Source organism: Rhea pennata, chromosome 3 (genome assembly GCF_028389875.1).
Source record: "Rhea pennata isolate bPtePen1 chromosome 3, bPtePen1.pri, whole genome shotgun sequence".
Taxonomy (NCBI): domain Eukaryota; kingdom Metazoa; phylum Chordata; class Aves; order Rheiformes; family Rheidae; genus Rhea; species Rhea pennata.
The window spans coordinates 1,687,874-1,713,075 of record NC_084665.1 but is presented as its reverse complement, the minus strand read 5'-3'; the positions used below and the strand labels follow the sequence as shown (position 1 = coordinate 1,713,075).

The 25,202-nt window shown below is 36.6% G+C and overlaps 1 protein-coding gene across 3 annotated transcripts in view; it reads left to right on the top strand.

Moving 5' to 3' along the window:
• The window catches only part of RALGAPA2 (Ral GTPase activating protein catalytic subunit alpha 2), a 171,948-nt gene that overhangs the window by 74,146 nt on the left and 72,600 nt on the right, over nt 1-25,202 (top strand). For all 3 annotated transcript variants that reach the window (XM_062571340.1, XM_062571339.1, XM_062571341.1), the window contains 3 exons: nt 3,560-3,753; nt 4,273-4,371; nt 4,689-4,844. In XM_062571340.1, the coding sequence (XP_062427324.1) occupies nt 3,560-3,753; nt 4,273-4,371; nt 4,689-4,844 (449 nt within the window). The remainder of the gene's footprint in view (nt 1-3,559; nt 3,754-4,272; nt 4,372-4,688; nt 4,845-25,202) is intronic.

The window sequence follows — 25,202 nt, the reverse complement described above, 5'->3', positions numbered from 1 at the left end:
TGTACTGTTTAAACAGGAAAGGTATATAGAGCAGGTGAAACATATTTCAAAATATTCATATTTAATCTTTTAAAATTATTTTCTTATTTACATATCATTTCAAAATATTTGTTTTTCTGTTATTGCTCTAAAATGTATACCTTTATACCTGTATACCTGATTATGTATCTTTCAGGAGATAAGTCTAACAACTCTGGAGATTGTGAACATGGGTATAGAAAAAGTGAACTAGTTGCAGTGCACCAGCTATTTAAAAAACTACCATACTATGCATATTAAATTGCAGCAGATACATAGTAATTAAAGTTAGTATTCATTTTCCTGTGGGCTAAATGAAGGTCGATTACAATCTACCCATTATGAGTTGAAGAGAGGTGATAGTTAATATGTGGCTATTTATTACTCAGCCCCTTTTGCCCCATTGCCTGTTTATAAGGCTGAACACTGCAAATGTGACTACTAAACTAATTAATCACAGAATCATGGAATAGTTATGGTTGGAAGGAACCTTCAAAGATCGTCTGATCCAACAGCTTGGATCAGGCGTGGTCAACTGGAGCAGCCTGTCCAGGACCATGTCCAGTTAGATTTTGAGCATTTCTGATGGAGGCTCCACAACCTCTCTTGGAAACCTATTACAGTGTTCAACCACTGTCACAGTAAAAAGATGTTTTCTTAGGTTCAGACATAATTTCCTGCATTTGGATTTGGGCTCAATGCCTCTTGTCCTGTCCTTGGGGACTTTGGTTATACAAAGGCATAAATGCTGCCATATACTAATATCTAATAAAGGCTGGTATTTTGTGTAATTTTGTGTAAAACTAGAAAGATTATAAAAATGTTCTCTGAAGTTAGAATAGCTAGTTCTTTCTCATAAGTCTGAAATGATGATTTGTGTTTCATTAGATGTATCGGGGTTATTTTGTAGAAGAACCCTTCTAAGGGGGCCAAAAATAAATTCTCCATCATTTGTTCCTCTTTATTTGAAGGAGATAAAGTAGATGGAAAATAAATTACAGATTAGAAATACTCTGGTTTTTTTTTTTTTGCTTTTTTTGTGAATATTCTTAAGAGTATTCTTCAAATTATCAAATTATCAAATCTTCATATTATCAAATCAATTATCAAATCATCAATTATCAAATTATCAAATTATTTTTAGTTATATTGTTAATAATTTTGGAAATCCGACACCAAGTTTTTGGTTTTGGTGCTTTGTTAAAGATGAGATTTGAATGCCCAGAATTTAAGAAATTTAGAAAATCAGGTTGAAGCTGATGCAGATTCTCATAAATTGTGATCCAGAAAATGAGCATACAGTTGAAAATGATAGCGTTATCATATCAAGTTACCGCTCATCAGCTCCGATGTGGTAGCTGATTACATGGCTTTCTTATCCTGCCTTTGTGCTGAAGTTAAATGAATTAATTTAATACACGTTTTAAGTTAGTAGGCTGTATTTCATAGCAGGATGGTCTAAGAATGTGCAGGAAGTTCCTTACTATGTATTTCAACTGATAGTAAATAACCAGTTAATTGGCAATAATTTCCCTTGTTTTAATCTTCTGACTCTCCTTATTTACCCTTTGAAGAACATGGACCAAGCAAGTTGTAGGACGGGAAAGAATCTTATGCTTTAGACTTCAAACTAATTTCTTTTAGGATCTGACTGTAACTTTATTAGGAAGCAAGTTACCTTTATCTGCAGACATAGAGATTTCTTGCAACTTTGTCTGAAGTATTGAAACAGACCTTCCGCTGGGAGGAGGTGGAACACTGGAACCCCTGGCCCCTTGGTCCCATACTGTATCCTGCGCACAGACAGGCTGTAGCCCAGCTTGTCTAGGTCGAATACAAGATAACGTAACATTGGGTCATTAAAGTTTGCACTTAAATATGGAATTTTTTGTTTGCTATTTAAAAAAAACCCAGCAATTCTCTTATCCTGACAAATTTCACAAAACTCTGCTTTCCTCATTGGTTTGCATCTTACACACAAACATTAAACAGAGAGCAAAATGTTAATGCTTGAGCATATTCCTCTTCACTATTACGGTATATTTTTTTTAGTTCCTTTTTTTTACATTACGTTTCTGGGTCATTTTATGCTGTATGATCTTAAAGATGCTTAGTAGTGAAAATGCTACCTATAGAAGCCACTTACTGATTGGCTGTTCTTCAAAAGTGCCTGAGGAAAACAAATACTTAACTCCGGTTGATAAGCAATGAGAATTGGGAGGTTTTGTCTGTTAGCTATATTTGGATATCTCTTGCGAACTCTGCATAGAATAAGAAAAGTGGAGTAAATCTTTCAGAGTACACATGAATGTCCCATTTCACTGAGTTTGTGTCCATGTTGGAAAAGCTTGGGAGAGAGCAGTCTTTGTGTAATTAAAAACTGACTTATAGTTAAGTGCCATCTGTATGTAAAGCCTTTCAGCCTATATTTCCTTGCCTGTTTTTCCTTTGAGTCGCATAATAGTTTGCATAATGCAAGAGAGAGACGTGACTTAGTGAGAGAGAATATGTTTGAGATGGCAAACTTAAGAAGTAGTAATTGGTCTTAGCTTTCTGGGTGTCATCTGGGAAGGTCATCGTATAACTCTTTGCTTTCCATCTTTTCTGAGTAAAAGTTTGTACATCTTTTCTGTTGTGTTGAATATAAATCCCAAGCCTGTAAGAGGAGTTGTATGGAGAGGTTTTCATTGTGCAGCAGAAATTCTTTTCACAACAAGAATTAAACAAATAAAAATGAATCCCACTTGTCAATTTTCCATATATTTTCTATAATTGACTTCTGTATATGCTTTATTCCACTGTTTTATATGATATTCACATTAGCTCTCAAACACCAAAATTGTTAGTTATTTAATTCCCCAAGTTATAAACATTGAGGAATTACAGATTTTGTAAACATAGCTTCTATATGAGAATGATTTGATTCATTTAAAAAAAGGAATTTTTTTGTGGTGATTTATGTGTATAAAGTTTTATGCAAGTGGTAGAAATATTCTGACCCTCTTGCAGAAATGGTTAATAAATTTTTAATGTATTTTCCATCTTATTATTTGATATCTTTTTAGTTTTGCTTGTAATTTCAGAAGATAGTTATGGTTAATTCAAATAGGAATGATACTTAAGCAGTTCAGTGAGGAAAAGGAAGACTTTTGAATCTTTAATATTTTGAAAGTTTTGTCATTACTTTGAATTAAACTATCATAAACAAATATATAAACTCTGAACCCAGAGAAAATTATTTATCTGTACCAAAAACCTTATCTAATTATTTGACTGTATGGCAACTGAATCTGAATGAATCTTTATGAAATTTTGTCTTGATGTAGCCAATTCATTACCTAAAAGAATATTTTGATTTAGGTAGCAATAAATGAAACTCCAAGTCATAGTTTTATATAAATGCATATATTTAAGAAGATCCCTTCCAAACTGTTCAGAATAATTATTCCTGTTGTGCAGTTATGTTCACATTTTACTGACCAAAATTTACATGCATGTTGCATTTCTGATTCATATAAACTGAACTTTTTTAAATTTACAGATAGCAGTGAATTCCTTGCTGATGACTGTAGTATAATTGCTGGTGGAAGCCTTATAGGTTGGCATCCTGATTCTGCTGCTGTATTGTGGAGAAGGATCTTGGGAATTCTTGGCGATGTGAACAATATACAGTCACCTAAAATCCATGCAAAAGTTTTTGGATATCTTTATGAGCTGTGGTATAAACTTGCAAAGGTGTTGTATATAATCCTTCCTTTAATGATTTTTCATTTATTATAAAAATGATTATTAATTTTGATTTAAGAATAGTATCTGGAACATAAGTGCGGTATCTGGGAGATTGTATCATAGATAAAGACTAATTTTGTTGACATTCCAGTGGGCATCCCCAATAGAATGTTTCTCTTCAGTGATAAGAGAATTTAAATTACTTCGTTTAAATGGGGTAATGAAACAACAACAAAGAAAATAGAGGTGTAGGCTAGACCTAGTATTCAGTGTAAAAGCCATGGTATGCCTAAAATGATAATATTTTTTCAACATATGGGGAAGCACTATAAAACAGTTTTTCTTAGTAGTTTTGGTTTCTGTAAGAATCCTATGTATACCACAGGGTGTAGTGCCTTTGGTAAAATAAAATAAAAAATAAATAAATAAAATAAATAAAAGTAAATGGAAAAGCAATAATTAGAACGAAGGAACGATTTTTAACTAAGCTATTATTTTATTAACTTTCTATGTTTAAAACATCAGATAAGAGACAACCTTGCTATAAGTTTGGACAATCAGTCTACTCCATCTCCTCCTGTTTTAATTCCTCCACTCAGAATATTTGCGTCATGGTTATTCAAAGTAAGTTGCTTCTTCAGTTTAATGTTTTTTACTATATTAATACTGAAACTGTGTACTTTTAATTGCATGATTCTTAATTTTCACAATCACTCCTCACTAAGATAATGGATACCCTCCAAGGTCTGTAGACATACATTGAAAACCACTTATTTAGGTTACCAAAGCAGCTTTTTTTCCTCTCTATTTATACTTGTACTCAGTCTATTTTAATAAAGTTGTGTCTTAGATATTTATAGAAAGTCTTGCTTGAAGATGCAGCATTGTGTTAACTGGCTGCTAGAAAAGATGTGTTAATACAAGGTCTTTGCTCTTTTCAGGCAACCACCCTGCCAAATGAATATAAGGAAGGCAAACTTCAAGCATACAGGCTGATCTGTGCTATGATGACTAGACGTCAAGATGTTCTGCCAAATTCGGATTTCTTGGTTCATTTTTATTTTGTGATGCACCTTGGCTTAACAAGTGAAGACCAGGTACAAGCTTTACTTGAAAAAAGTATATTCTGTTTATTACGAATGGGTATGTCTGTGTGCTGTCTGCTGGTAGAAATGTCTGTATTCTAATATTTGAAGATCTGAAGTAGAAAGGAAGCAAAGCTTTGTAAAAAACTCTGTGAAATTATCCTGTAGCCTGATATCCTGTGTAACCTAATGTATTCCTACCTTAGACTATATAGCATGTTTTCCCCTTTTGTCCTTTCTCATTACTCTTCCGGTTATAAATTTTTAAATAACTTGTGGTTGTGCCCTTTCACAAGAATCTCTTTGAAATCAAACAGTTTAAGTTTCCTTTTTCTTTTGCATTAAGAATAAATTTAAAAAGAATTGATGAGTTGCAAAAAGAAACAATTTTATTAAAAGAGTTCCACTGCTAAATGGCACTTTCTGCTTTGGCTGTCCAGTGTATAACCTAATGTTGGTTCTTAAAGTTTATTTTTGGTTATATACAAGAGATTGAGAGAACAAGCCGCTGTATGCTAAAGTTTAACGATCCATGTGAACATTGAGTGTCTAAATGACACAAAACTTTCCTTTGTTTCCTTTTATTTGTGACTTATCATTAGAACTGTATCACAGAGATTTGATGTTTCTTCTTGGGTTCTGTAGGCTTCTAAGGAGTAATCTTAATGAGTTCCTGTCCATCCACATCATGGGATTAATAGATGAGTCTAGCTAGGTGTATTCAAAAAGTTCATGTGCTCTGTTGATACAGTCTTGTGCTATGCTGTGTGTTTGACCAACACGTTTAAATTTTGCGTTTGCTACAGTGAGAACCTGTTAGGTCCAAATGGTCTAATCCCTTTGGAAAGTGTGCTGCTCTGCAGTTGGTGCTCCCAGAGCAGCTGCCCAAGGTAGTCTGTTGTTCATGTTACTGGCAAGTTCAGGTAGATATTGGTTACTCTCACATCACGTTACTGAGATTTTTCCTTGTATCACGGGGCCTAAAGACAGTGTAAAATGCTAGACACCTGCTTAGGCAATGGAGGGGCTGAAAGGAGCTGTACGTTAATTTATGAGCAATGTCTGCTCTCAGCATGCTCCTTCCAATGTCCTTTGCTGTTGCTTGCAACAAGATCCTCCAAAACTAGTTTTAATGTACTCTTCCACAGACTTTTCCCATTCAAAATTAATCCTTCGGGGGATGTTTATGATGGTCATTCCAGCTCTTTTTACCTGGTACAGAAGAGACTGAAGCAGGATTTTTAAATGAGAAGTGAGACAGAAGGTTATTTTGTCACTCTAACAAGGAGCTGCTCTTGAGATGTTCTGTTTGTTTCCATAAATGTCACTTGTAGATCAGTCTGCTGTGGTTTGGCCTGCTCTGATAAAGTACTCAGTAGGAAATGAGGAAAAGAGTTAATTTACTGAGATGTTACATGATTTGGGCACAGGAACAGCTAAATATTCATAACTTAAAAAGCTATAAGGAATAGACTTTAAACAAAACTGATACTATCTGAAAGAATTTCCATATTTTTGTAGTGGTAGGAGTAAACTTTTGTCTTTGAAAGAAATGTTGCAATGAAAATAATATCTAAGCACTGTACCATTGGTTCCAGCAGAGGGCATACAGCCCTCTTCATAAAAGTGTAGTAGTCATCTCTAGTTCTTCAGAAAGTTATTTCTTGAAAGTTATTTTTGTGGCTATATTAAGCTGGTAGAAACCAACTTGCATGGATATAATTATTCTAGTTGTAATCAATTTTATTTACACTTCAAATCCTGAAGAAGACTTGTCCTCTTGCTTAACTAGTGTGAAGTCACTGATTCTTTAAGTGTTTTAAAGCTCTGTTTTACTTTATCGACGTTCATCATGCCAATCAGACTTTGAGCTTGAACTTCTGGTTACATTCAAAAGCTTGTCGAAACTTGCTAAACTTACTTTATTAAGGAAAAGAAGTTTGTGTAATTTAGGAAAGGAAAATAAAGGAAAGTTTCCTTACATTATGGAAACTTATTTCCTTATTTTACCAACACAAAGTAAAGAAAACAATCTGCTCTGCATTCTCAAAAGGTATGTTAGTGAAACTTCCAAATGCATCTGTAGGTGTGGGAAAATGGAAACTATTAGTTGTGGAGTATTTTGATTTGCACAACATAAAAGCAAAACACTGATATTGTGATATATGCCAAGACAATGCTTTTCTAACCCTGGAAACCTAAGGCATGCATATAGCATAAGTTGTTTTTTTCTTTAAACAGACTTACAGCAAGCCCTTATTATACAGAGAAGTAGACAAGGGAGTGTGTAAATTGTGGTTTAACTGGGAGGAGCCCAGTAACGTTCTCACAGTAAGACAATAATGCTAAAGATTTTTAATATTGCCCTCCACCATGTTAATCTCATGAGCTTTTGCTTCCTCCCAGCCCCCTCCCCCCCGAAAAAAAGATAATTATTGGTCATTAGAAGGGGTAAAGACTACCAGAAGAGAATCACGTTGGCAAAAATAGGCCAAGACACTTTAGCAAGGTAATAGGGTAGTCTTTAAATATTCTGGACAAACTCTTGAATATTTGTAATGCCCCCATTCAGTTTCTTCCAATTTTTGTTATACTAGATTGACTTTTTTCCCCCTTAGGATAAAGGAGCAAAATCTCAATCAAACTTTCTGTTTGTTCCCTCAGACTTTTTTTTTTTTTTCTATCTCAGGGAATTGGGAGAAAGAAATACCCAGCAAATTTTATTTAGTAAAATATATATGTAAGAATTCTTTTGTAACAGTTTTATTGACTGCATCTTCACAAAAATCAAAAATGAATATCAAGAAAGTAAACACATTTTCTGAGATGACTGGAAAAAAAGAGAGAAATAATGGATTGTTACCTGACTCTTCCCTCTGCATTTCAGCTTCCCTCCTGAAGAGTTAGAACATTTGGAAAGTCTTCTCTTTAAATAGATATTGCAAAAAAAGGGGAGGAGGGAAGAGAGGGTTTTTTTGATAACATCTAAGGATCCTAGTTGTTGCTGCTGCAACGGTCAGAAGATCATAAACACCTGCCATTTGTGATTTATAAAAGTGAGGAGGGAACACTCCTTTTGACCACACTCAGTGTGTTTCCAGATGGCAATGGAAGAGCTCCAATAAAAGATGCCTCTGAACCCCATAGCCTCCTGACCACAGGTTCTCAGCTCACGCAGCCACAGGCTGCGGAGAGGCTTGCTTTCCAGCACTTCACTAATGCAGTTTGGATTTCCAACAGTTCTCCATCTTGGAATACAGAATATCTTCATATCCCAACAAAAAAAAGACTATGTGATAACATAGCATCCCCTTATGATCAGCCCCCTCAGACTTCATCCTATCCCCTGTTCTTTTCAAAACAAATGCACCTATGGTAGGGACACAAGAAGCTTTGAAGTGTGACATGGACCAGATTCTTAAACCAGCTGCACTATTGTATATGGAAAAAAATAATGTCAAGACCTTGAAATCAACGTAGCAGCCACTACCAACACAAAAATAAAGGAATGGAAAATGACAGACAGGATTGAAGACATATGTGGTTTTCTTGACTACTTTTCCATGACATAGGCAGATTTTCAGAAGTGCTAAGTTGTTGGCGGAATTTATTTGTAACAAACTACTGGATGCTGTATTTTTTGAAACCTGACTGCTTCTTGTCAAACCATTTCCAGCAAGAAAACTAAGCAGTTTTCTAAAACGTGGTGTTGGTTGTTGATGATCAGCATTTCTGACCCTGTTTGTTGATATTGTTTGGGCACTTAATAGTAGTAACTGTTCCATTGATTTAAGCCTCTTTTGTTGTAAACAGGATTTCAATCCTTGTCCGGGTTTACAGTTCAAAGATTAAACATGCTCAAGGAGCAAAGGCTCTGCAGTGAAGATAGACCGTAAATTACAGATCATCACAGAGTTTCACAGATATTTTGCACATTGCTGTTCTTTTGTTCTTCCTTGGCTTGCTCGGTTTTGCCTTTTTTTTCCTCTTGGTGGCCTACTTGACCGCAGTTTCTTTATGTGTTACTATCCTTCCAATTTGGTCTGTTTTTCTTAGTTATGAAGCTAGTTGGTTGGAGTTATTAACTAGTGCCACTTTGGAACTTAAATTCTCATGCAGTATGTTTTGTTATGAAGTACATTCTTTATAATTATGTTACTCCACTATGATGATCATATTTAGACTATTTAAATATTTCACATGCTGAGGATAAAATCTGTTCCAGATAAAAATGGAGGAGTGTTTTGTATGAGGAAGAAGTACCTAGTTTGATATGTGAGAACAGCAGCATATCACAGAATGCACGTTGTGTAGCGCCTTGCTGTTGTAAGTTCTTACAACTTCCAGTAAAAGACGATAATACACAACAAACACAATATAGTGCAAGTTCTATACCAGGACTGATATGATGATTTTTCATATTTCTCAATGATTTTTGGTATATGCTGTTATCTGGTAAACATTGTGTCAAAGAGGGTGTATCGTTGGGCACCAGTCAAACGTGGATCCTAGTGTTCTACACTACTGCAGAAAGTAGTTACCTCCCAGCCTTAATTCTAGATTCAGCTTTCAATATGCTGAAATAAACTTGTTTTTCACTCAGATTGCTGTAAAATTCTCCAGACATGAGAAACTAATTAAAACTTTCCGGCTGCGATGTTTCACAGTATTTGCCAGAAACAATGGTTCTGAAATAGTGTCCCACTAGGTGCCAGGTGCTATTTTGAGATGTTATTTGTCTTGTTAAATATGGCTATTGTGTATGTTAAAATGGATTTCTATAACTCCTTGTGTTTCAGAAGCCCTAAGAGTCCCCTACTTAAGCAGCCAAAACCACTAATTTCTTTTGACAGAAGTGAACTACTACTCACTGTGTTTTGTCATATTATTAACAAAGTACAATTTTGTGGCAGCTGAATCTGGAGAAGTTTGTTAAGAAGGGTACTGCTACTTTTCTTATTTCATTCAATAAAACCTTTAATTTTCAACTTTATTTGATAGTGCCACAGAATGATCTTGAATTTTCTACAAGCAAATTTGCTGTAAGATTAATTTATGGCTGTCAAGGAATGAAATGATGCCCTATTTTTTTTTTTTTTAAAGATAGATATCAGTTATAACTAGAATCCTTCTTTGAAGACTCCATCTGCTTTTTTTTTTAACAGAGGTGACAGTGATGATAAAACGCAAGTCATTTAAGGATTAATTTAAATTACTTCACTACTTCTAAATAATGTAACACTGTCACTCTTTCTGTCTTTTTTTTTTTAGTTGTAGAAGCATGTAGGGGTCACAGGCCAGGAATTCTCTACCCCAAGTTAATGTTGCTGGTAGTAATGTCATTATTAAAAGATGCACGTGTGTATTTCAGAATGTCTGCAAAAGATACTTGTGAAAAAATCCTTCGGATTATCTAATGTTGTAACAAATGCCTATATCCTTGGTATCTGTTAATATAGATTGTGGATATATTTTTCAAATTATTTGTGTGTGCGGGTGGGGGTGTGTCCTTTTTTTGTGCTGTCCATGGTACCTTAATGCCTGGGCACACAATCTCTCTTCCACGGGGAGATAAATGGCATAGGCAAGATATTTTAGCAGTCTGTTGCCTTGCCTCTAACAAGATTAAACTTCGCAGATGTGAGGGAAATTCGATCCAGTTTGCACAAAGAGACTGGAAATTGGAGACCCTACAATGGAATATAGAGCTGCTTCATGAGATTTCTTATTTAGTAAGCACAAGCATAAGTGACTGCTCCTTAAGGAAGCTAGCTGTTAATAGAGAAAGGGGAGTGGGCTTTTCTTACAGGAAGATTATTGCAGGGAGAAGCAACAGAAAGATGAAGTAACTAAAGAAAATCTCATTGACTATTTTAGATGAGGTTTTTATGTGGCTACATAATTTATTAAAATTACAGTCGGAAATCTTTTTAATTTAGTGTGATTATCAGTATTTTAGTTAGCATCAGTTTCTTTTCAAAAGAAGGATGTTTCTTTTTGAAACATATTTCTCTTAAAACATGCAAATCTTGTATTATATGAGCAAACTGTTGTTACAGAGTTAATCATAATGAAAATAGCACCTCCAGTATAAAGATAAAAAAAATAAAGCACTAACTTTACTTTCCAAGTAGATGGTAGTTAAACACGAATGCAACTACATTTATTTCAGTAGACACTTGTCCAGATGCACATAGTTATCTGGATGGGGAAAAAAGGTTTCTCTTTGGTGAGAATACTACCTTCCTGCTCAAATACGTGGACTGTTTTCATTACTTGTCACTTTAAATTTCTCTAAATTTCTCTATTTTTTTCCACTCCTCCATTAGGATATGAGCATTAATCTGTATTTTGTAAATGTTGGCAGTGGTAGAAAAATAAAATAATACATTTTAAAGATGATTCTGAAATTGATACAGTATTATTCGTGGCAAATGCAGCCTAACATTTCAAACTTGTCTGTGTTATCTCGTGAGATATATAAAAGAGCAATACAAGAGAGTGTTTTGTAAAAAAAAGCTCCCATGGCACTCTGAGTTCAAGATCTAGCAATTAGCTTAGCAGATGAGAAGGGAGATAGTGATGTAACTGAGCTGCATCTAATTTGTCCATATCTAAGCGTCTTAATAACAAACATCTCTAGGTGAAGTAGTGGATAATTCTCTGCAACAGTTGCATCACCTTTTCATATGAGAGAACTCACTGTATAAATGGCAGGATAGAGTAAATCACAGTTGAATTACCTCCAACTCCTTACCTGAAAATAGTTACTTAAATGTCTCTGTGCGTTGTTGTTTTAGCAAATGTTCCATTAAAAAAAAAAAAAAAAAAAAAAAAAAAAAAGTTCCATTAAAAAGAAATTTTGCATGGAAGGGAGAGAATTTTTATAAGGATCGTTGTTTTTATGTTTCAAGAAAATAAATTACAGAAGGGAGAGCTCAGCTAGAAATGCCCTGAAATCTTCAAAATTAAGTGATATTATCACTCATTTGTATTCAGTAGAAGTCCTCTTTCGTGAACTGTGTTAGATGCTGTACAGAAAACTAGTGTTACAGTCGAGCAGTTCTGCCATCTTTCATGGTAAGAACTGACTCAGTCAAGACAAAGCTAGATTGAGCTTGGCCTTGGTCTTAGAATGTTTAACTCTTTGAGCAACAATTTCTGTTTTAATCCACGGGATGAAGGGAGGGCCTAATTAATTATTCTGCTAGAAAAGATTGTGACGTACAGTTTTGACAATAGAAGTTTGCAAAGAAGCCACTCATTGAATTATTTTAACATATCAGTAAGGGAATGAGGAGGAGGTGGCTTAACTTAAACTTTTACAAGGTCTTTGACACAGTGCCTGGCAAGAGCTTGCTATAAAAATAAGTGAGAAATGAAATATTTCCATTGAATAAAACTTTCAAGAGACCAAATTCAGTAAGATTTCATTGTGATTTGAAAGTTGGTTTTCATTGTGGCAAAGGTTAAAAGTAAATCCACTGGAGGATCCAACACTGTCCATTGTTAAATATTTAAAAATTTTAGCAACAAATGATGTTTGTGTGGCAAAGCAAATGCTCAAACTTAGAAGATCATACAAGTAAGATAGTGTATGCAATAATGTAATACTTAATGAGCTCCAATACTCAATGTTTGGATTAATCTTCACTGTTTATAATTCAAAACTGTCTCATTACATGCTATGTAAGTCATACTTCGAATATAGCATTGTCAACTTTTTAACAGGCTTTGCTGTAGTATCCATCATTATGGTGTCTGTGTGTTCAAGAAACGGTGAGGAATTTACCCCTTTTTCATCTTGTGAGATAATGTGGTGTCTATCAGCAGTTGCTTCCAAATGGAGTTGCTCCTGTAAATACTAGAGCCTTGTCACAGTGATTCTCAACCCTACTTCCATATCTGAATTTACTCTTTCAGTCCATTACTGTCTTCAGAACCTATGAAGTCTCTCTCTTGTCCCTTTCCATTGAGCTCCTTCTGCTCTGTCTTCCATGCTGCTTTGACCCGAGAAGGCTGGCGGGAGGAGGCAGAGGGAGCATACAGGAGCCACTGCCTCTGCTCTCGCTTCTGATTCTTGACATGACAGCTGTCCTGCTGAGTCCTTCCAATCTTGATCTTTCCCATGCTTCTAGAAGACTGATTCTAGAAAGAACTTAACTGCTAAACGATCCCTATCCAAAGGATGAAATGGATTTATAACTTCATCAGATTTAGATTGTTATTTACAGAAAGAGCAAAAGTCACATCTCTGACATTAAAATGGTTTCCTCCCTTCAGGTTTAAAGTTCCTGATTCAAAGCCTAGCAGCCACTTAAACCTTTCAACGAAACAGTTGTAAGAAGCTGAATATGGCAAGCCAGCTATTTAATCTCCTTTCTCTGAAATTTTAAAAGCAACGATTTAAAACAATTTTACCCTGGGAAATATTGCCAACACTTTAAAGTGTTGCCAAATGCTGCCAACACTTGAAAAAATGATCTAGAAACAGTGAATTACAGTCTACAATTATTTGCTTCTGTATGGAACTTGGCTTGCCCAAAAATGGGATCCAGGTGAAATCCTGCATCGTGACAGAGAGGATGCTTATGCTGATTGGGACCAGTCTGCTGGTTAGACTGTGCTTAGCATGCCATTTGACCATGAGGCTTTCAGACCACTCCATGTGGAACATTGGTACCATCACTGGAACTTCTAGTGGTGGCTGACTAGTTAAGAGGACAGTTTTACTTAAACAGCTTCTTTATGATCCAACACTTCCAAGCCTGAGGAAGCCCCAGAAAGCTCGAAAAAGCTCCCTTCTGAAACCAGCAGTCCTGATCTTTACAATGCTGTATACAGATCATAATGTAAGTCCAGAGTAGTAGAAGTAGCGAGCTCTATCTGATAGATGCTCATTTGGATATTCTTATTCTCGTTACATATCATGTTTTCCAAGATGTTCTTTGGGGTTTTTGGTTTGTTTTCTTTTTAATCTTGATGTACTCTTTAACTCCAGTTTTACCATTCTGCCTTTAGAACCACCTGGTGCTCAGGACTTGAAGAGCTGAATTTACGCATAGCCTTACAGCCACTTTGGCCAGGATGTCTAGTTTATGGCCCAGTGTGCTTTATATGGGATTTCTCAGCTTTAGCAGTTGAGGAGACAAGGCCTCTGGTTCCCTAAAAAAAACAGTCTGCATATCAAAAGTGTGCTGAAGGACTAAAACGTACATTATACATGCCAGAATCTCAATAGCACAACTAACAGCTGTGCTCTCAACCAACAAGCAAGATCACCTAAAACCCTTTCTCTCCATCAGGAACTGAAAGGGTTTTGGAACAGATGTATTCTGGTATCAGATTCCCTTGCATGTGGTCTTTGAAGATGTTACCAGATGGATTTAAGTTCAGTGGACACCAAGTGAATGTTCATAGGATAACAATTCTCATCCTTCACCACTGAAGTCATTGGGCATTTTTCTGATGTTTAGTCAGTCCGGATTTTTCTGTTTTTTTTTGTTGAAGTTCTTACCACCTCCCCTCCCTGACCTCCAGTGTGAACAAAACTGAGTTTGAACTCTATTTTGTTCTTAAATAAAATTTTTGGATGGTTTCCAAAGGCTATTTACAATGCTTATGTTAAATGCTTTGTGAGCAAATTGATGTATTATTCAAAAAAAAAAAAAAAAAAGAAAAAAGAAAGAAAAAAAGAAAAAGAAAAAACAGAGAACTGAAGGTAGTATTTGGACTTGCATTAGGAACTTGATGCTGAAAATCCTGAGAAGGCAGATCATTAGGCACCATTCAGATGAGATGTGGGAAAGAGGGCCTTAGTACTGTGTGTACTAAATTTGTTCCTTTTGCATTTTGCATCTCAGAGATCTGTCTGCCCTGAATTGCCCTGAAAGGCTTCCTAGTATGTGGTACCCATGCAAGTCTCTGTGAGAACAAGATAGAACAATCACGATTTTTCTGATACCTGATGAGACAGAGAGCAAAAGTAAAGGAAATGCTTAAATCTTTCCCAGGAACATCTCTTTCTTCTGCTATATCTTTGAATTTGCCATTTCAGGAAAGCCATCCTGGTTTGATTGCTTCAATTCCTGGCTTGGCTTATGAAAAGTCATCACGTGTTCTTGTGATATGATTTTTCAGAACATTCCTCAGGAGGGCCTGTTGCAGTTCAGATAGTCATAATTGCTTAATGTTGCTTTGTAAGTAGTGTTTTCCTCTCTGTGTAGCATAAAAATCTTTTCTGTGATCATTAAGCGTGTTTTGGCTTATTGACATCTAACTCCTGTTAAATGTTCACCCATCGGTTTATTCATAGTTTTATATACTGAGGAATAGTTGTTCTGTTTGGCAACCGTGGTGCTGCAAGACTTCTTTTTTAAATATTTCAGAGTAGTAGAGATCCTAATCCATTGAATAGAGTGAGGCTATAACTGAGGCTATATCACAATGATATATTCCAAATACCACTTTTGCAGAATGGCTAGCCCCTCTAAGATATGTAGGAACGAAAGTGTTTTTTCTTGTGTTTTTATCTAAAATATAACCCCCAAAGTATAGTAAGTATCTCCTGTTGTCAAATACCTGACTTCTTCTTTTTTCTTTTTTTTCTTTTTTCTTTTTTTTTATGCTTTGAGGAAGAAGAAGGAATAAATACCACAGTGTGAAGAGGGCTTTAAACTCTTCTTCCTTTCTTTGAACTAAGCTATCCAACAAGTCAGTGTGACTTCTTGTTAATATTAGCTTAACCTGAATGTTGTTTTCACTCAACAGTTATCAAAGTGAGATAGTGTACGCTTTCAGATTATGTTATGCATTCAAGTAACTTCTTAAATACAAGTATTGACAGGACACTCATGGCATAAGCTTTGTAGAAATATGAGAAATTTATTACCTGAAGCTCTGTATATGTGTTCACATAATGCTGCTTTCTCATCTTGATATTTAAATCTGATGCATGCTTGTTTGTCTACTTACTTAGCTGCCTTTAGGAGCTGAACTGATCACTATTGCCACAAGTGAAGTTTTGCAAACAGTAACATAAATTATTTTTTTTTAAAAAAACCACTGACAATAGCTTGAACAAGTAGTTGTTCAAAATATTTGTCATAAATTATCTCTTTGCCATGATTTTGCTTGTGTCTTTTTTTTTTTTTTAAGAAATCTGTTTCAACGGGTGTTGCATATGTTGTCTTTTATACTCTTAGTGTCAACCATATGTTTCTAACTGTTGTTGGTATGCATGTTCATGCTGCATATATGCTTAGGTGTGATCACTCAAATCAGCTCTTAAGGCAAATACCACTTATGCATCACACATCTTAATACACAGATAAAATCCGTCTTCTGTTTTCAGTTCCTCCAACGTAAGATGGAGGTGGAACATCTTTATTTGTTGCGGTCTTCACTGTACTTTCAGCTTTTCTTTAGTTGTAATTTTTTTAGTGTTTTAGCTCCATTTTCATTTTTCTTACTGCACCTCTCTAGCTATTTCATATGCAAATCTTTCTTCTTAATTTTTATAGCTTTTCTAGCTATTCAAATTTTGTTCTGCTGAATCTCACACTGGATTTTTTTGGAGGTACAGAGGTAAGAAATACAACTATTCTGAGTGTTCTGACTGTGAAGACTTTAAGCTTAGACGGAGCAAGGTGGAGCAAAGTGCATCTTAAACTGTCCTGGAAAGTTCCTGTCTTGATCCTTGTATCTTACTGTGGAGGACTCCATTTTGAATGAAATTAAAAAAAAAAAAAAAAAAAAAAAAAAAAAAAAAAAAAAAAAGGAGTCCAACTGTGAATCTAAAACCTGTTCTAGGAGTAAATCAAAATAGTATCTCTTGCCTAATGCTCCACAGCTCTCAAGAGTATACTGTAGAAGCTCGTGATAGCTCTGCCCACAATGCTGCAGCAGGTCAAGGGTTGGAGGGGTGGGGGAGGAATTTTGACATGACCAAAAAAAATTACTATCAAACACTGGAAATGGTTGCCAGGAGAGGTTTTGAGATCCTCCGTCCTTGGAGATGCTCAGAACATAATTGAGTATAGCCATGAGCAGCCTGCTCCGAGTGGACCAGCTTTGAGCAAAAGATTGCACTGGGCCTCTGGAGGTCCCTTCTAACCTATGTGGTTCTAGCAAAAATAAAAACATAAAATCCTGTGGCCTTCAGCTTTGTACTGAAGCAGTTTTTCAGACATCGGGTCAGGGATGATTCCTGTGGTGCCAGATAACGGCAAGCACCTTCACCCTGGAACATCAGTCTTCTGTTACTCTGCTTGTGCCACTGAAACCTGGGATATATGCCAGACCTGGCTTTGAGGGAAGATTCTTCTGATCCAGCTCTTCTTTTCTTTTTTGAAGATTATATGACTTTTCCAGTGCTACTGAAGGATGTTTCTTCAGCTATGTAGATCCTCATGACATTTTACAGGACTTTGTCCTAAGCACTATGAGCATCTTTGAATAGTCTACATTGTCCTGAGCTACGGCAGTGAATGAGGCCATTTCGTTTCTACCCAGCGTGATAATGCAGATAGTGGCATTATGGGTGACAAGTTTAAGTACCTGCAGTTTGAGTTAAAGAGACATCTAATACTGCAATGCACAAATTTTACAAATGCCAGAATGTAGAAAGGAAATATATTTTTATCGCTATAGGTTACTTATTATAGCAGTAATTTTTGCTTCATGAACTTGAAAAAGTACACAAGTTTCTCATTGCTTCCTAACTTCCTTCTTTTTTTCTGGAAAAGTACCAAAACACTGCTCTGAAACACTACTAACGCTGCTCAAACCTCTTCTTGAAAAAGCAGCTATTGGGAGGATCCTAATTCCTGGTAGTCCTGGTGAGTTCCAGAAGCTCTGTAGAATCTTGTAACGTCTCCAGTCTGATGAATCCTGAAATACTCCATTGGATATAAACAGATACTTAATCCTTTTAGGTTACTGTTTTCTCCTAAAACAAGCTTTAGTGGATTTTTGTGTCACTGTCTTTATTTCTGTCTGAATTTGCACTGTAAGTATGAGAAGCGGATGCAGTGCAAGTTAGGGGCTTACCTTATAGTCAAGCTTTACAGGAAAAGGCTGTTTTTCAGTATTTTGCATGTTGCAGAACCTTTCACTGTTTAGTGTATTTCTTTCTCTTTTTTTCCCACCCTACTACCAAGGCTTTAGCCTCAGTTAACATGCTTGGTGTAATCTGTTAATAACATGGCACCTAATTTTTGGCCTCAGAAGTGAGCTAACAGGTTTTGAAGCAAGTTTTAACAAATTTGGAAATCTAATAATTACACAGTCATACTGTCTTGCCAGAGCCTTTTTGAAAAAGGATACTCTATTCAGAAGATATTAAGGAACATAGTAAAAATATAGATGTTCAGAAATCCTTTATGAAAGGGACAAATAATAGCTAGGGAGAGAGATTGCACTGATGCCTTTTAAGTCCAGTGCTGTTAAGGGCAGAACTAACTTTAAAAATGGAGGGAAAAAAATCCAAATGGCTAACAGATGTCCTTGGTGATTAAATTTCAACACATACAGATAGGATTTGCTTCATTGTATGAAACGGTAACAGCCAACAGAATGGTGTACAGCTGAAGATTGCAAAAGTAACAACTAAATTTTCACTTTGATTCCTTTTAGTAGCAAAATGAATGACTGAAAGATGAAGTACTCTACCAATGAAGATGGTGATATTAATTATAGCTACTAATATATTCTTCATGGTTGTCTGTGAGCCTTTTAATTTATTTATAATACACTGTCCCAGCTTGTGGAAAGGAAATTGTATTAGTTGCATAATAAGCTTATGCAGAAACTATATGACTGTGGCAAGCCATTGGCTTCGTCTATGAGATGGCTAATGTATTATATGAAGCATTTTGTAGTAGAGGTGCTACTGGAGAAACCATCTTAATTATCTCTGTGTATTAACGTCGATAAGAGGTTTTTAAGCAAAGTAGTTGTAAGAACTTAATAGAACGATATAAAAGCTCGCTGTGCGATGCAGAGTAGTGTCCAGCGTTTAGACTATTTGGCCACCAGTACAGGCTGGGGGCTGTCCTGCTGGAGAGCAGCTCTGCAGAGAAGGACCTGGGAGTGCTGGTGGATGACAAGTGGACCATGTGCCAGCAATGTGCCCTTGTGGCCAGGAAGGCCAATGGTGTCCTGGGGTGCATCAGGAAGAGTGTTGCCAGCAGGTGGAGGGAGGTGATCCTGCCCCTCTACTCAGCCCTGGGGAGGCCTCATCTCGAGTACTGTGTCCAGTTCTGGGCTCCCCAGCACGAAAGAGACATGGAGCTACTGGTGGGAGTCCAGCGTAGGGCTACAAAGATGGTCAGAGGGCTGGAGCACCTGCCCTCTGAGGAACGGCTGCGAGAGCTGGGCCTGTTTAGCCTGGGGAAGAGAAGACTGAGGGGGGGGATCTTATCAATGTGGATAAGTCCCTGAAGGGAGGGTGTCAAAGGGATGGGGCCAAACTCTTTTCAGTTGACCCATAGGACAGGACAAGAGGCAATGGGCAGAAATTGAAGCACAGGAAGCTCTGCCTGAACGTGAGGGGGAATTTCTTCACTGTGAGAGTGACGGAGCAGTGGAAGAGGTTGCCCAGAGAAGTTGTGGAGTCTCCTTCTCTGGAGATCTTCAAGGCCCACCTGGATGCAACCATGTCTACCATGCTCTAGGTGACCCTGCTGAGCAGGGAGGTTGGACTAGATGATCTCCGGAGGTCCCTTTCAGTCTTACCAATTCTGTGACTGCTGACATTCACCGGAGCCCGTGTTAGCTGGGTGCAGCATTGCTTCCAAAGGGCACTGTAGACAAGCGTCTCCCTTCGGTACGCTCTGGAATAAGTCCTCCTTGTTTGTGTTTTTGCCTGATACAGTGTTTCATGTGAGGACCATCATGCACAGCCTTTCTGAAACCATAAGGCATTTAAGATTTTTCTGGACTGCCACTTAAAAAAAAAAAAAAAGATTTTCTTCCAAAAGCTACCATGATTTTCTTCCGAATCTTCCCTCACATCTTCTTCCTGTAGGAAGTTTACCTGTGTGCCACCTGTGCGCGCTTCAAAGCCTGTTCCTGGACAGCGTGTTTCCAGTGCAGAGAGAGATACAGCCTCTGTGCCGTGCACAAGGTCTCATAGGAAACCCTGCATCCAGCTCTGCTTGCCCCTGCTGGGGTGGACTCCAGCTGCAGGTGGTTAGAACAAGAGCAGTGAGGATTGACAGGAACAAAGGGGACCTTCCTGCAGAGGCGAGACCGGGTAATGCTGACTGAAGGAGCTCCAAGTTCTGGAGCAATTTTGGTAGCTGCACCCATTTTTTTGAACGTTTTTGTTCTTTCTGAATTGCTTCCCTTCCACCCAAGTACTTGTTTCATAGTCTGCAGTTTGTCCCTCTCCTCTGTGTTCTAGGCACACTCCTCTTGCAGCCTTACTCGTGAGGTTTTTCTGAATTCTGGCCTGAACAGAAACTTAGAAATAGAATTTTTTTTTTTGAAATAAATAGGATGACTTCCATCCCTTCATTCCTTCCAGTTCACTCAGACCTTTTCTTCCATCTCCCCAGTCGTCTTTGCAGCGTTGGAATCTCTCCAGAGAGGTTTCTTACATGTTCATGTGTCCCTCCAAGGCAATATTGGTTTAGTTATCCTTCATTCTTAGCACTTTGTTTCACTTTTCCCTTTTTCGTCTGCTTATTTTAATTGTGCTGTGTCTTCAGGATCAGCTCTTTTCTCTTCATGTGCAGTTGTGTTTCTCTGATTCAGAAGTATTTTCTTTTTTTGCTCTCCTGCTCTTCCTTTATCGTGAACTGATCTAGCACATAGACAGAAGTGAGAAGTCCTGAGAATTCGGTAAATTTTCGTGAAATTTCAGCAAATTTCAGCACTAGATACCTTTTCATTCTGTCCAGACAAGTGTCTGCTCCAAAGCACTGCAGGATGCTCTTTTCCACAGGTGGTCTCAGAGAGGGCCTCGCCTTCCCTTCAGTGAAACCTCCTTTCCTGTAAATTTTTAACCCCACGCTCCATAGCTATTTCAGCACTGTGATGTTAATATCTTAAAATCAGATATTTCTAAACGATCCTGCGAGAGAGATGAGGGAGAAATCTTTTATGTCAATATTTTAAGCAGTGCTGTCAAATAATAACTATATTGCTGGTATGTGTATCTATAACAAATACATATTCAGATACCTCCCTGTTACTGTGCATGAGCTTAATGGACTCCTTTCATTTTGGAATCTGTCCTTAGTTCGAGTGGTTTCCTAGGTTACAAAAATACGGAGAAACTGTATTGGGGAGTGGGAGAAACTTAAAAATTCTGTTGCCTTCATATGTTTATCTGGCCTCTGTTAATACGGCCTCTGAACATCGCTCCACAAGCGCTAGGCGTTTGGGGGTTATTAATACGGCTTCAAGAGAGATGTGGTGCAGTCTTGAGTGGAGGCAACAGTTGACATTATGTGATTTGTTCAGTAATTTTGTGTTTTTCCACAACCTTATCTGTGTTTCTTAAATTCAACGTATTATTCTGTGTTTCCTAAATTCAACATATTATCCTGGTTTTAATACTTGTCCTTGGTGTATTCAATCACAAGATACTTTAGCAAGTATAATATTTTTGGAGATTTAAATGATTTAGATTTAGATTTAAATGACAGATTGGGATCTTTGTTTTGACAAGCTATTCTTGTGCCTTGCTTTGCTTTTTTTTGTTTGTTTTTTTTTTAAGTATGTTGAAGTGCTACTTAAATTTTTATTAGAACTTAATTTTTGACAAGTTAACTCTTACCTAAAATGTAATAATACTTAGGAAAACTTAGAATCAACACATGAAGTGTGTGTTCCTTTAAAACAAAAAAGGGAAATGAAAGCTTTACTGCTTAAGTCATCCTTAAATTAATAATCTTTTCTGTGTTGTAAATTTTGGCCCTTAGTGATATATATCCCAGTGCAGAACAAGTGAACTTTAAGTGAAAAATCCATGTTGTTCCTGTTAGGGGGCAATTGGAAACGTGATAAAGACAGATGGCAGGCTATTTTGTTACACCTGCAATCTGCAAAAGCTTGAACAAAAATTAGGTGAAGAATATTTTTTTTAATTGCCCTTTCAATGAACTTGCATAGTTTTTGTCTTCCATGTACTCAGAGGATGTTGATGACCTTATTTAGATTACTAGGTTATTCTATATTGAAATATTATGTCATTTATAGAGTTAATCCATTTGAGATAGAGTTAATCCATTTGAGACGGACATGCATGTGATTGCCCCCTTCTCTCCCCTCCTCCTCATTTTTAACACTACAGTGCATCATTTTAAATTGAAATAGTCCATAATGGTCCTTTTTTTCACTTTTCTTTAACAACATGAACACTAAATTATAGCTGTGCAATTATGTAAACAATAGAAATGCTTCCAGAATGAATACTTCCTTTTAAATTTTCATTTTGTGTAATTGCTGAAAGGTTTGGAGCCATAATAAACCAAAATTATTTTACACATTTATCGTTCTAAAGGTCAATTATGAAAGAAGTAAAGAAACAACACTGTACCAAACGAGTAAACCAATTTCTATTGCCATCACCATATGTTTTTCTTATTGCTTGTGTTTTTCCAGTTACTGTGTACATAGTATTCAATTAAAGTGATTCATTTACTAGGCTGTAAGCTGCTGAACACAGTTTACATTTATAGAACAGGGCTTTGAGGGGAAGGAAATAACTTGCCTCTATTTGAATTACCTGATTTTTGCAGCATCTCTGATAGGACATCTGTTCTCACTTGGTTGCTTTCTCATAAACCTGAAGCATTTGATAAGCTTGCAACACTACTGAATTACTACGTGAAATTTTTTAGTGTTAGCCGTGTTGTGTACCAAAGTGCACTAATTGAGAAATAAGAGAAAATCTGCCAGATTTCATCAGGAGATGCCTGGCAGAGGTGGGATTGCTTTTCCAGTCTCTTCTGGACGGAAAACAGCAGATTCTCAACTGTGTTGATTTAAGTGAAGTCACTAAAGCTCTACCACAAATTCATACTTAAAGGTCTGAGATGGAAAATGGGAGTGGAAACTAAAGGACATAAACCTGCTCTGCTCTTCACAGTTAACTTTATTTGATTATGAGTGCGTTGTATCACTGGAGCCTATAATCTGTGTGGTGAATTCATAATTTTCAAGCTATGTAACACAAAGGAAAAGTTGAGGATTATTTCATTAGCTTTTCAAAATAAATTTTAAAATCTCTTTTCCTTTCTGAAAAATAGCTTTTGTTTATTTAGTAGTATGTCTTACAAGCAGCAGATAAGGTACATGCAACCAAATTCCTACAGCTCTTGGAATAAAAGTATTGTTACAGATTTTGTTGGGTGTTAAAACTTACTTATGCTACACATAATTTCATAGGTATTAATGTGTTAATATAATGATTTTATAATTACTTTTCTCTTGCTGTTTTCTCAGTGTTTTATAAAATGACCGTAACTAAGAGACCAAAGTGGTACCTGTAGTCATCTTGATTTTGTGATTGAGGGCACACTAGCAATCACCTGAAGATACAGCTTCAAATCAAAATAATTCCCCCCCCCCTCAAATAAATACTTATACAGTCTTTGCAGACACCTGGCAGCCTCACAGGTTTCTGTTTTGGCATAATTTCTTGGGTTTTTTTGCCTGTAGTCTCTTGGTGTCAGTGGGTTTCGAAGGCAGTATTTGCGTTTATAAAGAGAACTGAACGTTACTTTGGTATTTAACAGATGGAATTGATGAAACCAGGACAAAGTGAATGTGGTTGTTTTGTAGTAAGGTCTTTGTACGTGCTGCATTCTGTTGGCGTTTAAGCCAAGTTATCACAGGCTTTTTTTATTGTAGCATGTGTCAACAGAGCTGTACTCCCATCTGCTGTGCAGAGTGTGATGCCCAGTTATTCAGAGGCCAAACATCACGGTGCCCGGCTCCGTCGGGAATTACAGGTGTGCGGTGCCGCGCGGAGCCCCGTGCATTAAGCAGACGCTTAATTACGAAAAGGTGGCTCTTTTGTCCTGCTTAGGGCCCGCGTTCACCACCCGCTTTACGAGCTGCTGCATCCATCTGCTCTCTCTTTTTGAATGTTTGCGTTGACTGATATTGACTTTAAAATGTATCAAAGGAAGTGATTAAAACTAGTTTAAACATTAACTCGAGTGGCATTTTAGTTTATTCAGGGAAGTGAAAGCATTATCTGGTACAATGCTAAAATAGAATATTATTTATCTGGTAATATTTGAAATATATAGCCCTGTTTATTTCATGTTACTGCTGTAAATACTTCAGTAGAACAATAAATAGGTTTTGTTCAGCTGTTTAGCAGTGCTTTGAGAAAATACCAACATAATTAAAGCATATCTGCAAATAGAGAAAAGTGAATTTGTTTTCTCTGGCTTCTGATTTAGAAATTGAGAATAAAGACACATTCTGGTGCAAGTCTTTTTTAACATCATTAAAACAGGGAAGCTATAGATAGCCATGAAAAATTGTTTTCCTTTTCTTTGAAACTTCAAAGAGAAGAAAAATAATTTTGAACTCTATATAGAAATAACTTCATCTAATTCTTCTACAAATATAATATTACAGTTGTGTTATATAGATTTTGTGCCTAACTTGCAATGTACTGAAAGCCTGTGGAAGGGAAATCTTAACTCAAATACAGGAACTTTGCTCTGAAAAGACTGTGAAGAATTGAAAGGCAGAAAGCATTGAAGTTGAAATGTTTTTCTCTTATGATCTGTGTGACAGGGTAGTTAGGAGAGCAAAGATGGGGTTAATAGTCTATTCTTACAAATAAAATGCTTCCTCTTTAAAGAAAAAAACATGTATGTTCTTTAATAAATACCTGCTTTCCCCTCACCCCAAAGACTTACCTATATTTGCTGTTTAGGAGAAACAGGATTTATAATAGTCTAAGTAGCATAGATTTATCTCTGTTTCTGTGCCATATACAATCACTCTTCGCATTTGACATCCAAGTATTTCTCAGCTAACCTAGAAAAAAATCCATGTATGCTGGAGCAAAAAACCAGCAGTAAGCAACCTTTTGTAGGTTATTGCCTTGAACTCCCTCAGGAAAAAGTGGACAGTAGTTTGTGTTATTTCATTATTTTCATGGCTGCAGAATTTGAATAATGTGCTTTTTAGGTGATATCTCATTTTTGAAGGTGTAACTTCTTCATCTTAAAATTGATTAACAGTTTGCTTTTTGTTTTCCAAAACATTCAATCTTATTTAACAAGAAAACACTTCCTACTAAATGCCCCTGTAGTGGAAAGTGGTCAGTATGTGATAATGAGTTATATAGAGCGCTGTGTGACTGTATGAAATGCTACCTGTCACTTCGATTAG